This window comes from Phocoena phocoena, chromosome 9, assembly GCF_963924675.1.
Source record: "Phocoena phocoena chromosome 9, mPhoPho1.1, whole genome shotgun sequence".
NCBI classification, from domain to species: Eukaryota; Metazoa; Chordata; class Mammalia; order Artiodactyla; family Phocoenidae; genus Phocoena; species Phocoena phocoena.
The window spans coordinates 18,952,264-18,967,994 of NC_089227.1; the positions used below are offsets into that span (position 1 = coordinate 18,952,264).

The 15,731-nt window shown below is 41.8% G+C and overlaps 1 protein-coding gene across 1 annotated transcript in view; it reads right to left on the reverse strand.

Moving 5' to 3' along the window:
• The window catches only part of LHFPL3 (LHFPL tetraspan subfamily member 3), a 529,850-nt gene extending 526,502 nt beyond the window's left edge, over positions 1-3,348 (reverse strand). The window contains exon 1 of the mRNA XM_065884149.1: positions 2,904-3,348. Within this exon, the coding sequence (XP_065740221.1) occupies positions 2,904-3,348 (445 nt within the window). The remainder of the gene's footprint in view (positions 1-2,903) is intronic.
• Between the last annotated feature and the right edge of the window lie 12,383 nt (positions 3,349-15,731).

Sequence of the window (15,731 nt, forward strand, 5' to 3'; positions counted from 1 at the left end):
GACATATTAGCTCCTAATTCTGTAGTTTCACTCCACTGAGGTTAATGATGATTCAGAGGGGAGAGCGCGGAGAGGGCAGGTGTTCATAATAGCACCATTAATTATGTGCGCTTTGCACATCTAGGTAGAAAGCAACATCATTTTCAGGTCCAATAAATAAAGTACTTTTTCTAGTTCATTGTTCAGAATCATAAAAAGAATAATTCTTGATGTTGTATTGCCACAAGAAAGTCTCCTGCTTCATCATCTTAGTGTATCATTTCATATGGGATATTCCACCTGGCTCTGATATACGAGGTTTAGTAAAATGCTTAGATAACTAAATACACAACTTAATCATTTGACTTCTAATGAAGGTTAAACAGTCTCAAGCAAACGGCACATTAAGGCTCATCTTAATAGTTAGAAAATTACACTTGAGAGGCCTAGGTACACTTAAATTATGAGAAGGCTTCTTAACATTAAAAAGAAATAGCCTAAAGGTTAGAAACTAAACTTTGACAGTAACTTACAATACATTATGTTAAATTTACTGTTAGTGTCATGAGACTTTAAAAACCTTAAAAGCACGTTAAACAAGACTTTCTTCAGATATACCTTCTTTATCCCATCCTTTAAAAACATCCGTGAATAAAACTGACTTTAACTCTTAATATAATTGACTTTGATTCATAATCAATTCTTTTTTAATTAATATACTTCAGTAATAAATAAGATTATGTCCTTCTGTGGTTTACCTAGAAATAAAATACCAAATAAATTGAAAATAAAGATTTTTAAATACGCCAGAGACTTAGGGATCTGGACTTCTCCGAAAATGAAGTAAATGTGCTTATATCTTCATCAGTACAAAGGCTATCATTACATTTTACATTGGTATATGGGAAACAGGACAGTATACTGATGTCAAACTTCTGAAAACATGACATCATATTTCACTACTGCAGAATAAATGATTTTTGTGTGCTCTATTCCAGGAAGAGGAAAGAAAAAAACATTGTAATAGTTGCAGTTTGTATTAACTTCAAAATGGTAATTCTTTACCAAAGATAGTTTTCTTTCCTTTTTAAAACAACAACAACTTTGGTTTAGAGCACAAAATCTCATAAAAATAAAATATCTTATAACATGTTGAGAAATCACCTGCAAATTACTTTCAGACCTTTGAAAAAGAATCTAATTTGAATCACCAGTCTAAATAGGTCATTTAACTTAGAAAAATTAAAATTAGCTGTGCAGGGCCAATTCTTTTTTTCTAAAGCATCTGCATCCTCAACGTCCTGCTATCTTCAAAGTCAAACCAGAGCTAAGGGCCAAGAACAACAATAATATATGAATTCATTCCAAATCTCAAAGTTAGTCTGCTCTTGAAATGGCCATAAAAGACAACATTATATATAAAAATGGGGGGGGGGTGCTTCAAGAAGCTGGGAGTGGAAGGACAGAAGGAAAAGCAGAAAACTCATATTTCAGAAGAATAATGGTATATTTTCTGGGGAGTGTGTTCTCTACTGGTGTACATTTCTTGCCTCTCATGTGCACATGTTCACGGTATATGGCGAATCAAAACCAGCTGAGGCATACCTAATACAAAGCAAATACTTCCAAACAAGTTCATTCCCCCACAAGCTTCTCCTATAGTAAACTAGCAGTATAAGATCATGAACTTAATGCTCTTGTCCGGCCCCCTTCAGGACTTAATCGTCCTGTAACATTCTGGTAAACTCAGGGATCAAAGCCCTACTCCCCAGAAAACCTTCCCAAGCATAGGAAAAACTACAAAATCTTGAAGGTAACACCTTTAGGAAAGAGAACTACACAATAAAACAAAATACACATGAGAATGTGGCTGCCTGAGACATCCTATATCCCTTCACAACCAGACCATCCATAAAATCAAAACAAAAACAGGAGGGTGTCAAGTGTTGGAGGATGGAGTCTACCTTTAGAAGGCAGGGCACCCAAGGTGACTAGCAGAAAGGGAATCGGGATCACAGGAGGTAGGGAAAGGAGTCAGTTTTGTTTCAGGATTCTCCAAAGCCACCAGGAAATGCACCCCCATCCTTTCTGGGTTAAAAGTAACTTTGATGCTCAGAAAAAGTACTCTCATATTCTCCAGCTAGCAACCATCTATCATCCACAGGCAAAGAGTGCTCAGAAACACCAATGAAACAAGCTTTCCTCTCTGCCCATCTTCCTAAAGCCACTTCCCCAAAACTGAGATCTTGAGAAATCTTGATTCCCTCAAGATTTCTCTGTTTAAAGATGAAATGGAAGGACCTTTGCTCTGACAAGGAAGCAAACTGAAGACGTGACGTTGGGGAATTGCGAAGGAACATTCTTAGCTACATTTTTTCTTAAAAGGGTAAAACCCAAAACGGAATTCGAATTTCTTCACCTCCACATGGACGATAAAAATTTTATAACTTCCCGGGACAAGCAACTTCACTCCAGCTCTCAACCACCCTCAAGAAGCGGTGACTGAAACCGTCCCAGAGAGCCACAGAGCAGGCTGACCCTCCCTGCACTACAATCACTCCAAATCCGCTTTTTGCCTCGCTGCCAGCTCCTGCTTAGTCCCTCAGCTCGCGCCCTGAGCCCCCGCTTCTTCTCCCCATCTCTAGTTCGTAGGGGACTCGGCCCAGCAACCGCCCTGCCTCCATCGCGTCCCTCTGGGTGGCGTGCCCCACACTTTGGAGGTTCTCGAAAGCCCCGGGACGAGGCGCTGGTGTCGAGGCTGGGGAACCCCGGGGATTCCGGCCTCCAAGGGCTCCCGCCAGAGCGGATTCAAGTTGCTCGGCCCCCAGCGGAGCGCACAGCCCCCCAGTCCCTCCCACTCCCGCCCCTCCCCGGCTCGAGCGCCCCGGGTCCCCCCGCCTCCGCGGAGGTGAGCGCGCACTCACCGGAGGTGAGCTGCATCCAGGCACAGATCTTGTACACCGTAGCCGTGTTGCAGAAGAAGAAGAGGGTAAAGCAAATGATGCAGGCGATGATGAGCATCATGGAGAGGCCGATAAAGAAGGAGGCGGCTTTGAAGGCTCCCGAGGGCAGCGTGGAGAAGTCCGTGAAGCTGCCCCTGCAGGTCAGCTCCCGAGAGAAGCCGTTGCCGATGCAGTAGTGGAAGAGCCCGAAATAGCCGGCTTGCGGGGTGTCCACGCCGTCGCCGATCCAGTAGGGCTGGATGAAGCACACCACGTTGACGATGGCAAAGCAGATGGTGAAGATGGCCCACAGCACGCCGATGGCCCGCGAGTTCCGCACATAGTTGGTGTGGTACAGCTTGGCAGCCTCCTGAGCCGGGAGCATCGCGGCAGCGGCGGCGGCGGCAGCGGCGGCGGCTCCGGGCATTCTCCCCCTCCTCCTCCTCCACCTCCTCCTCCTCCTCCACCTCCTCCTCCTCCTCCTCCTCGTCCTCCGCCTCCTCCCGCCTCTCCGCGCTCAGGAGACACACTCACCAAGCCGCGCGCGCTGCAACTCCCCTGCCTCCGCCTCAGCCCAGCAGCGCCAGTTCCAGAGTCTGCATCCTCGCTCCCGGAAGGAGGGCGGGGGAGCGCCGAGCACCCCTCCGGCTCGCCTGGCACAGCCTCCCGGCCCCCCTCCCTCCCTCCTGGTCCGGGCTGCAGCCCTCCTCACTGCCCTCCGCCCCTCTTCCCGCCGCCGCCGCCGCCGCTGCAGCTGCTGCAGCTGAAGGCGGCAAATCCCGCGCTGGGCGGCGTGGCGCGCGAGCTCGGGCGCCCCCGCTCGGTTCCCGCCTTCCGCCTCCCTTCACGCCGCGAGCCCAGCGGCGCTGAGGACCTCAGCGACCCTGGGACGACCCTCAAGTAGCCGGCGTGGGCCGGGGACGCAAGCCTAGAGTTGGGGAGGGGGGACTTCAGGAGGGGGCGGGAGCACCCACAGGGATCCTAGAGGCGATCCCAGGATCCCGTTTGGTGTTAGTGGCCGGGCGCCGGAGGCTCGTTCTGAGAGCGTTTCAAGCACCGCACGGCAACGTGCTTCGACCTCTGCATCTTTGCAGACGCGCGAGGGGCAGCGCGGCAGGTAAAGGCGAGAGACGCCAAGGAAATAGAGGCGTGTTGCCCCAAGAGGCTCCCAGTGACAACCACAGAACACCGTCCCCGGCTAACTCCTCGGTGGCCTCGGGTCGACGAAGTGGAGACAGAAGTTGGCCAGGAAACTGGCAGACAATAACGTAAAAGGCACACCTCAAGTGTGGTCTCATACCAGCTCAGCAGAGCTTATTTCCTCTTCGCGTCCCACCGCCCCGCCCCCCATGCAGCCAGATGAACTGTAGCCTATTGATGCCCTATACTTTCCTTTAAGTCAGGTCATTTTCCCCACAAATCCTGCCATAGATGGGGCCTGTGGGGCATAGAAGTGGCTGTGTCACCGAAATGTATAGTTTTTCTGAAAACATCTGGTATTTTGGCCAGTGTTCTAATTCTTATACAAATGTTCATTGGCAGCACTGGGCTGGGTGCTAAGGATACTACGACAACAGCAGATAGTTTTTTTTGTTCCTTGTCCAACTAACCAGAAAGTTCTTTTCAGAGTAATTTCCTCTGAATTATCCGTATATAACCCCTTACATTTTCATGTGGCATTGCTGTTATACACGCCTGCACTTTGTGCTGTTTCCTTAGCTTAATGTTTTCACTTTGCAGTCTTTCTGTTGCTCTTTTAACAGTCCCTGCCTTTCAAACTCCCTTTCTTTGTTTCTATTTGTTATTTTTTTTGGTTCCTTCTGACTCTGATATAAAACATGTAACCCCTGCTCAAAGCAGGGAAACCGGAATGTCCAATGGCAGCATCAGATTTTGGTAACAAGGCCATTTTGAACCATATGACTGCTGAATTCTCTGAGCAGAAGGGAGAGAGTTCTGTTAGAATTTGACCCTTAAATCTACACTTAATCACACACCTTATTATAACGCAGAAACATACGTAAGCTCCTTGACATTGTCTTGCCATTATGCCCAATCTGCCCAGCTTCTTAATAGGACAGTGAGAAACGTGAGATACCAGGTAGAACATGAAGTTAGCAGGAAGAGGTAAGAACACTCAGAATGGTTCGGTTTGGAGGGGTGGCTACTGGGGACCAAGGAAGGAAAGCTCCAAAAGGCATTTGGCTACATAAGTGGCTATTATATGGAAGAGGGGTCACACCCTAAGTGGTGAAGACCAACCATGCCCCTCATCTAATAACCTGAAGATTTACGATTGTATGGGGAGAGGGGGGAGATAGTGGAAATAGGGATGTGGGATGCAGAAGCTAAGGAAGGGATTGAAACTGGGAAAGAATTTAAAAGGGTGAGTGTTGGAATCTTACATTCAGTTTTTCCTACAGGCGTGAAGTTCAAGGTCCACTAGGCAGGGCTTTGGAAGTCAAGAGGACAGCGTTAAACAGTAGCATGAGACCTGAGAGTTTAGGCGATGACTAAGAACTTCTTATAAATCTGGTTGTAGACTCTCAGAAGGTCTTTTAAAAATCAGAGGGATTGGGGAGGGGGATGGGGAGGGAAGATGACCTAAATATGAGCCAGCCCAATATAACACTTGCAAGTCTCTAAAAATGTAATTCATGATGATGCCCCGTCAGTGCACTGGTGGCAGTGGAGGGTCAGGACTTCTGTTAGGTTGCATCTGTTTTAACTCCCCTGAAATTGCTGTTAAATCAGAAAATCAGAAGTGTTTTAACAGGGAAGGAGGAAGAGGAAAGGTGAGGGTAATTGGATTTATGGGGCCATCTGGCAGGCCATGTGTCCCAGGGGCAGAGATAGCTTTACAGCAAGAACTGACAGTAATTTCTAGTGACTCTTCCAAGCCCTCAAATCTCCCCAAACCTGCTTGTATAAAGTGATCTTTCTGGGCTTCCCTGGTGGCGCAGTGGTTGAGAGTCCGCCTGCCGATGCAGGGGATACGAGTTCGTGCCGCAGTCCGGGAAGATGCTGCGGAGCGGCTAGGCCCGTGAGCCATGGACGCTGAGCCTGCGTGTCCGGAGCCTGTTGCTCCGCAACTGGAGAGGCCACAGCAGTGAGAGGCCCGCGTACCGCAAAAAAAAAAAAGTGGTCTTTCTTTAAAATCAGTGCCTAAAAGAGATTTTACTGTTCCCCTAGGGTGGTTGAGATGGAAGGTTGCTGAGAGGGGAAAGGCTGAGAATCAAAAAGCCTGGTTTAGATCTCAGCGCTTAAATTGACTTTACAGGACCAAGAAAAAGACTGGCAAGTGACTCAGATTCAAATGTCGTGATTCAAAGAGCTTTTCTATTTGAGTCGTGCCCAAGGAGAGCCTTATTCTTATTTCAGTTTTGGAATTGCCTCTGGGTTCATGCTCAGTATCACTATGCCAAGGGACACACTCAAGGTGTCCCCTCTTATCAACAGCAACTAGGAACAGACCAGTGTTGGTGTATTGCTGACCTAAAGTGACCCCTTCCCCTTGAGAATCAGAGTTGTTGCTCCTTGAGGTGAGGGGTCAGTCAAGGGTGACTGAACCCTTCCAATGGCCTTTCTGCCCACTTTTATCCTTCCCTGCACTACAAAAGATTTCCAGGGTGAAGCAGGATCTCCCAAGACTCTTGGAATCAGGGAAGAACTGGAATACATGTAAACTCTTCAGTTGCCATCGATGAATGCAGATTGTCCTTCTATTTCTTCCCAAATTCCCCGTTGCCCATCTCCAACCTTGCCCTTGGCAACCAGAAACCCCAGAGATAAGACTGTCCCTATCCTTAATCTAAAGCTTTAGTCTGGCACCATGCAGATTTTAGGAGCTCAGACAGCTAAGCATCTGGGCAACTAATTACATTCATCAAATGTGATGTGACCAGGACAGCTGTTTGGGGGAAGAGGAAATAATAAATCTAGCCTGGTTCATGCTAAGAAGTTACTATTGATAGAAAAGTATTTTGAAACTATAACATGATTCATATGTGCTAAATAACTAGTAGAAGTCAGTGGCATTGACAGCATCAAATTAGAAACACTGAGCACTCAAATCTCAAACTTCACTGTTAAAAATGTTTTTCTCTTACTGCCACAAAGGGTCAGTAGTGAGACCCAGTTTTACCCCAAACTGTGTTTTAATGTTAGGGCTATAAAAGAGAAAACAGAAGAAGAATAGTTGGACTGTGTAACACTACTCAAAAGACTCCTGGTGAGTAAAAGGACTAAATGTTTTGATCCCAAACTAATCTGTGACGGCTTGGGAGAGTATAAATATTTTGGAGGGCAAGGGACTTGGGATCCAAACCCAGCACCGTCTTCACCTAATCATGAGAAACCAAGGCTCTTGGGGGTCCCTTCCTCATTTCTAGAATTATGGTGATGAAGAGGGGAGGGACATCAGAGGAATTCTAAGGTCCCTTTCTGCAGTAAAATTCTATTCTGTTCTACAAAGACTATTCCAGGATGACTTTGCAAAAAAAAAAAACGATAAAACGCAGTACTTGAAAAAAAAAATGACGTGAGACCTAACAAAAGATATCAGACTCTGATGATGCAAACATTTTATTTAAAATTGAGAATCCTTTCTGAGGATTGTTATAATTTTTCAGGCAGTGGGTACTTAGTATTCAGGTGAGTCATTGCTATGACCTTGGAAAATGGAGAAAAACGTGATTTCTAAAATCTGTTACTTAATCAATGATTAGGGCCAATATTAGATCCCACTCCAGAATATAAAGATTCTAAAAATCAAGCTCTCTTCACTCACCAAGGGTTTCCCTCTGCCCCTCCCCCAATCCTTTTTTTTTTTTTTAAGAGCTTTACAGAAATCATGAAGCATTTCTTAGTCACTACGTTAGCATTGGCAATCAGATGGATGGAGTGTTTCAATGCCCCATACAAATCAAGATCAAATGATCACAAGGCTCTGATTTCACTGCACCTTGGTTTATACCACTTTGCAATGAGATGTGGAACTCCACATACAGAGAAAAGTGGGAAATAGAAATATAAGTCATTCTCTTTCCTGACCTTTTTCCTCTAGTTTGAATTGGATTCTGTGTAAGAGTTATCCCTTTTATAAGTTCTTTTCATGTTTCCAGAACCAGCTAAAACCATAGGTTATTTTCTTATAAGGCGGAACACCTCCAGCAGCCTATGTTAGAAGAGCTATCTCTCTGTTAACCCTTTTAAGCCCTTGAGGATTTCAGAACAATTCTGTCTGAAGGTAAGTAGTAACCTCTGTTGAATAAAATACTATGAAAACGTGACCATCACTTGAGGGATGATTTTTTAAGCCCGTCATGGAGTGCTATTATATTAAAGTTTTAAGTTCAGTGTGTAGGTTCTGTTCTCTTTCAAGTTAGTGCTGATTGGTCTTCCTGATCTTCAAAAAAAAAAATGAATTCTATCTGCCATTCATTCTGAACCTGCTTCACGGAGTTTCCCATTCAAGATGCACCTTGACTGAAAATCAACATTTTCATTTGGAACATCTACACTTGTATTTTTAGTATTGGGCTCATATTTGAAACTGCTACTTGAATTCCCTGCTAAAGGCATCTTTATCCACAAAACTTGTCTCTCCTACTAGGCAATCACTTGAGTCTCTCAAATCTCAGGTTCGGCCTTGGTGAGACTCTCCCCCAAGCCACATACTGTATATTTTAAGTCTTATAGTCCCAAACACCCCTCTAAATGTGAAGAAAACCCACCCAGATGCTTTCTTTTACTACTACAGTGACACAAAAATATTAATCTTGATAATTCAGTACTTTTATCGAAGGGGCACATTTTCATGCCGATTTTAGTCAGCTTTTGCTAGAGAAGCAAACCAAACTCTCAGTTGCTTATAAACACAAGTATTTTCTTTTAACCCACATCACACAATGGTTGTTGGTTGGCTAACCAAGGTCCAGGCAGTAAACCTGACTGAAGGTCTGCTTGTATTCTCATTCTGAAGTCCAAGTTGAAGGAGCAGCTCCTATCTGGGGCATGTTTTTGGCATAAGGACAGAAGTGTAAGAGGCTAAGGCAAATTATAAAACTGTATCTAAAAACTTCTGTTCAAATATAGCATGCAGCATGTCATCTCATATTCCATTGGCCAAAGCATGTCATAAGAAAAAGCCAAAAGTGAAAGTGCTGGGGGCATATAATCGTCTTACCAGGAAACAAATGTGTGAAAAATTAAGAACTTTAATCAAATCCATCACATCCATCCTCTGATAAAACTTTAATACCAACTTACTTTTCAAACAGTTCGACTTCCTGGGAAGACTATATGCATATATGATTTTTGTTTTAAGGCTGTAGACTATTTCATTTTGAATAAGTACTTCACCCCACTCACCAGTCTTTTTTTTTTTTTTATTGGCTGTGAGGTTTGCAGGACTCCCACTCAAGGAGTGACTATGATTAAGGCAAGACAGTTGGGCCTTGTGAAAGCCCTTCATCCTGACTCTACCCGATCAGGGACTTCTGGAAGAATGACCTTCCCACCGTGGACAGATCTACTGACCAGGGATTGAACCTAGGCCCAATAGGGATACCCTGGAAATGAGAGAGCCATAGAAAAGCTAGATAAGCTCTCCACACACCTCCGGCCAAGGAATGACATGCACATTCAGAGGAGACAAAAAAGGATTTGATGGAAAGTAAAAGCTGAGGAAGACTTGAGAAATGCTGGAGGAATCCATTGTCAGAGGATTGAAGCCTTACAGGTTTGATGTATTTGAGCACAGTCTCTACCCAAATCATTTCCTGACCACAAAGCTATGCACACTTAAGGGAAAACTCTAGGAAGGCAGGCTAAAAAATAAATACAATAATAATAAAAACTGAGCAGAGATATTAGCAGCCACACACCATGAGGGAAACAGAATCTGCAAGCTAAGTCCTAGCAAATTACTGAAAAAAAATGCCTCAGGAGGGAGAAATGAGAATCGAGAGTTGCTATAATTTATTATTTAAAAGCTCAGTTTTCAACAACAGCAACAAGAAAGAGACATGCAAAGAAATAGTAAAGTCTAACCCTCACTAAGGAGAAAAATCGGTCAGTAGAAAGTCACTTTGAGTGGGCCCAGATGTTGTTTGTTTTTTGACACAATAGTGTTTTATTTATTTTATATATATATATTTTTTTTTTAATTTATTTATTATTTTTGGCTGTGTTGGGTCTTCGTTGCTGTGTGCAGGCTTTCTCTAGTTGCAGCGAGCAGGGGCTACTCTTCATTGCTGTGAGCGGGCTTCTCATCGCAGTGGCTTCTCTTGTTGCATAGCACAGGTTCTAGGCACGCAGACTTCAGTAATTGCAGTACGCGGGCTCAGTAGTTGTGGCTTAGTTGCTCCAGGGCATGTGGGATCTTCCTGGACCAGGAATTGAACCCGTGTCCCCTGCATTAGCAGGCGGATTCTTAACCACTGCGCCACCAGGGAAGTCCCCAGTGGGCCCAAATATTGGTTTTAGCACACAAAAACTTCGAAGCAGCTATTTAAAATGTTTTAACCATACACCAACAAGAGGTTAATATACAAAATATACAGACAGCTCATACAACTCAATATCAAAAAAAAAAAAACCTAATCAAAAAATGGGCAGAAGACCTAAATAGATATTTCTCCGAAGAAGACATATAGATTGAACCCATGAAAAGATGCTTAACATCACTAATTGTTAGAGAGATGTAAGTCAAAACCACAATGAGGTATCACACTGGTCAGAATGGCTTTCATCAAAAAGTCTACTGGAGAGGGTGTGTAGAAAAGATACCCATCCTGCTCTGTTGATGGGAATATAAATTGGTGCAGCCACTGTGGAGAACAGTATGGAGGTTCCTTAAAAAACTAAAAATAGAGTTACTATATGACCCTGCAATCTCTCTCTTGGGTATATATCCGGAAAAGATGAAAACTGTAATTGAAAAAGATACATGCACCCCCATGTTCATAACTAGCACTATTTACAATAGCCAATACATGGAAGCAACCTGAACATACATCAACAGATGATTGGCTTAAGAAGATGTATATATATGCAATGGAATATTACTCAGCCATACAAAAGAATGAACTGCTATACATAAAGTAAATAAGCAACAAAGATATATTGTGTAGCACAGGGAACCATATTCAAAATCGTATACTAACCTATAATAGAAAATAATCTGAAATATATATATATATATATGAATCACTTTGCTGTACACCTGAAACTAATACAATATTGTAAATCAACTACAGATCAATAAAAAAATATATTTAAAAAATATGTTTTAAAAAATGAAAGGAAACCATGTTTAAGACTTACCTAAAAGTATAATAACTATTACATAACAAATAGAAAATTTCAATAGAGAAATAGAAACTACAAAAAAGAACCAAATGGTGATTCTAGAGTTGAAAAATTCAATAACCGAAATGACAAATTCATTAGATAGGTTCAGCAGCAGATTTGATATGATACCAGAAAGCAACAGCGAATTTGAAGATAAACCAAGAGGAAGTATCCAATCTGAAGAAGATAGAGGAAAGCAAAACAAAAAGATTAAAGAAAAATAAGCAGAGCTTCGGAGATCTGTGAGACAATATCAAGTGTACCAAAGATGTGTAATGAGAGTCCCGTATAGGGGCAAAAAGTTTATCTGAAGAAATAATGGCAGAAAACTGTCCACATTTGAAGAAAAACATTACATATCCAAGAAGGTCAATAAATCCCAATTTGGACAAACACAAAGAGATCCATATCTAGGTATGTCATAGTTAAACTGCTGAAGCTGAAAAGGAGGAAAAACTGAAAACAGCAAGAGAAAAACACTTCATAGGAACACTGGAACAATACAATCTATGGCTAATTTCTCATCAGAAACAATGGAGGCCAGTGGCATTGGGATGACATATTCAATATGCTGAAAAAAAAAATAACTGTGAATCAAGAAGTCTATATCCAGGGAAGCTGTCCTTCAAAACTGAATATTGGGACTTCCCTGGTTATTAAGAATCTGCCTGCCAACACAGGGGACACGGGTTTGATCCCTGGTCCAGGAAGATCCCACAATGCTGCGGAGCAACTAAGCCCATGCGCCACAACTACTGAGCTTGCGCTCTAGAGCCCATGAGCCACAACTACTGAAGCCCGCACACCTAGAGCCCTTGCTCTGCAACAAGAGAATCCACTGCAATGAGAAGCCCATGCACTGCAATGAGGAGTAGCCCCCACTTGCCGCAACTAAAGAAAGCCCACATACAGCAAGGAAGACCCAATGCAGCCAAAAAGAGAAAAAAAACAACAACAAACTGAATATCACTCAGCAATTTCAAAAAAGAAGCAAACTATTGATACATGGAGTAGCTTGAATGAATTATGCTGAGTGAAGAAAAGCCAATCCCAGAAGATTACTGTATATACTTTTTGGGGGGCCACACAGCACTGTTTGTGGGATCTTAGTTCCCAGACCAGGGAATCAAACCCAGGCCCTTGGCAGTGGGAGGGTGGAGTCATAACCACTGGATGGCCAGGGAATTCCCAGAAGATTTCATACTTTGTGCTTCTATTTATATAACATTGTTAAAATAAAAAAAATTATAGAAGTGGAGAACAGATTAACAGCTGTTAGGTGTTAAGGAAGGAGTGGGTATCTGAGGGAAGTGGGTGTGGCTATAAAAAGGTAATTGGGAGGGGATCCTTGTATTGATGGTAATGTTTTGTATCTTGACTGTATCAATGTCAATATTCTAGTTGTGCTGTAGTGCTATAGTTCTGCAAAATGTTACCAACTGGAGGAAAACTGCATGAAGGGTACACAAGAATATCTCTGTATTATTTCTTATAGTTGCATGTGAATCTACAATTATCTCAAAATAAAAAGTTTAATTCTAAAAATTCTATGTAAAGATATACATATTTTAAACTTAAAAAACAAAGTGAATGGACCAAACTCTCCAATAAAAATACATAGATTGTCAGACTGGCTAGAAAACAATCTAAACATCTGTGAACTGGTAATGGATAAACAAAATGTGTTTTTATCTGTACAACATAATTTATTCAACCACAGACATGAAAAAACTACTGATACATGCTTCAAGATGGATGAAGCTTAAAAGCATTACGCTAAGATAAAGAAGCCAGGTGCAAAAGATTCCATTTATAGGAAATTTCCAGAAAAGGAAAATACCTAGAGCGAGTAGATTAGTGATAGCCTGCAGCTGGAGGTGGGAGCAGGGATTGATTCAAATGGGCACAAGAAAACTTTGGGGGGAAATTTAAATGTTCTAAAACTGGATTATGATGATGGTTGCACAACAGATTAACAGCTGTTAGGTGTTAAGGAAGGAGTGGGTATCTGAGGGAAGTGGGTGTGGCTATAAAAAGGTAATTGGGAGGGGATCCTTGTATTGTAGAAATTTAGAAAAAAATTTACTGTAGAAATTTACTAAAAAAAATCCTGGAACTGCACATTTACAATGCTTGAATTTTATGGCATATAAATTATACTTCAATAGAACTGTTTACCAAATTAAGTTTAATTAAGTCCCTATTCTTATACTTCTTTTGAAACCTACTCATACTTATCAATCCAAAAGTCATCTACAAATTAAATATAGTCAAATCACCAAACTGATAAAATTCAAATTAACATTTCTAGGACACAACTGAGAAACTTAAAGATACCACCTAATGAAAATCTTCTTCTTAAATATTATTTATTCACTTATACTAATACAAGTTGATAGGCATAAAGACAAGATCAACTCAAGAAGTCCTCTCTCACTATAAATTTGGCCATGGTTGATCTGGCACGGGTTTTTTAGAGGCTGCAATGCCTGGACTACAATGTGCCCTGTGGCAACTCAATTATCTCACCAATTTTCTCCCTCCAAACTACTGCAAAACTCTCCCTTGCACAGTTGGACCATAATGTGCTTTGGCTTTACTTGGTGCTTAGACATCATTCACTAGAATGTAAGCTCCACAGGACCGGGAACTTTTTCTGATTCACTGCTGTGTCCCCAAAGCATAGAACGGTAGTACATGGCATATTGCAGATATCAAAAGAATAAATGAGTGACTTTACACATAAAGACCACTCTATTATGTATTATTACTTCAAAATATTACTCTGGTGTACTGTATCATTTACTTCTTTTTTTAATTTTTAAATTTTATTTTATTTATTTATTTTTTATACAGCAGGTTCTTATTAGTTGTCTATTGTATACATATTAGTGTATATATGTCAATCACAATCTCCCAGTTCATCCCACCACCACCCCCTCCCACTTTCCCCCCTTGGTATCCATATGTTTGTTCTCTACATCTGTGTCTCTATTTCTGCCTTGCAAACTTGTTCATCTGTACCATTTTTCTAGATTTCACATATATGCGTTAATATACGATATTTGTTTTTCTCTTTCTGACTTACTTCACTCTGTATGACAGTCTCTAGGTCCATCCACGTTTCTACAAATGACCCAATTTTGTTCCTTTTTGTGGCTGAGTAATATTCAATTGTATATATGTACTACATCTTCTTTATCCATTTGTCTTTCGATGGGCACTTAGGTTGCTTCCACGTCCTGGCTACTGTAAATAGTGCTGCAATGAACATTGGGGTGCATGTATCTTTCTGAATTATGGTTTTCTCTGAGTATATGACCAGTAGTGGGATTGCTGGGTCATATGGTAGTTCTAGTTTTAGTGTCTTAAGGAACCTCCATACTGTTCTCCATAGTGGCTGTATCGATTTACATTCCCACCAACAGTGCAAGAAGGTTCCCTTTTCTCCACACCCTCTCCAGCATTTGTTGTTTGTAGATTTTTTGATGACGGCCATTCTGACTGGTGTTAGGTGATACCTCATTGTAGTTTTGATTTTCCTTTCTCTAATAATTAGTGATGTTGAGCAGCTTTTCATGTGCCTCTTGGCCATCTATATGTCTTCTTTGGAGAGTTGTCTATTTAGGTCTTCTGCCCATTTCTGGATTGGGTTGTTTGTTTTTTAATATTGAGCTGCACAAGCTGTTTATATATTTTGGAGATTAGTGCTTTGTCCATTGATTCATTTGCAAATATTTTCTCTCATTCTGAGGGTTGCCTTTTCACTTTGTTTATAGTCTCCTTTGCCGTGCAAAAGCTTTTAAGTTTCATTAGGTCCCATTTTATTATTTTTGTTTTTATTTCCATTACTCTAGGAGGTGGATCAAAAAAGATCTTGCTGTGATTTATGCCAAAGAGCGTTCTTCCTATGTTTTCCTCTAAGGGTTTTATAGTGTCCAGTCTTACATTTAGGTCTTTAATCCATTTTGAGTTTATTTTTGTGTACGGTGATAGGGAGTGTTCTAATTTCATTCTTTTACACGTAGCTGTCCAGTTTTCCCAGCACCACTTATTGAAGAGACTGGCTTTTCTCCATTGTATATCCTTGCCTCTTTTGTCACAGATTCGTTGACAATAAGTGTGTAGGTTTATCTCTGGGCTTTCTATACTGTTCCATTGATCTATATTTCTGGTTTTGTGCCAGTACCATATTGTCTTGATTACTGTAGCTTTGTAGTATAGTCTGAAGTTGGGGAGTCTGATTCCTCCAGCTCCATTTTTTTCCCTCAAGACTGCTTTGGCTATTTGGGGTCTTTTGTGTCTCCACATAAATTTTAAGATTTTTTGTTCTAGTTCTGTGAAAAATGTCATTGGTAGTTTGATAGGGATTGCATTGAATCTGTAGATTGCTTTGGGTAGTATAATCATTTTCACAATATTGATTTTTCCAATCCAAGAACGTGGTATATCTCT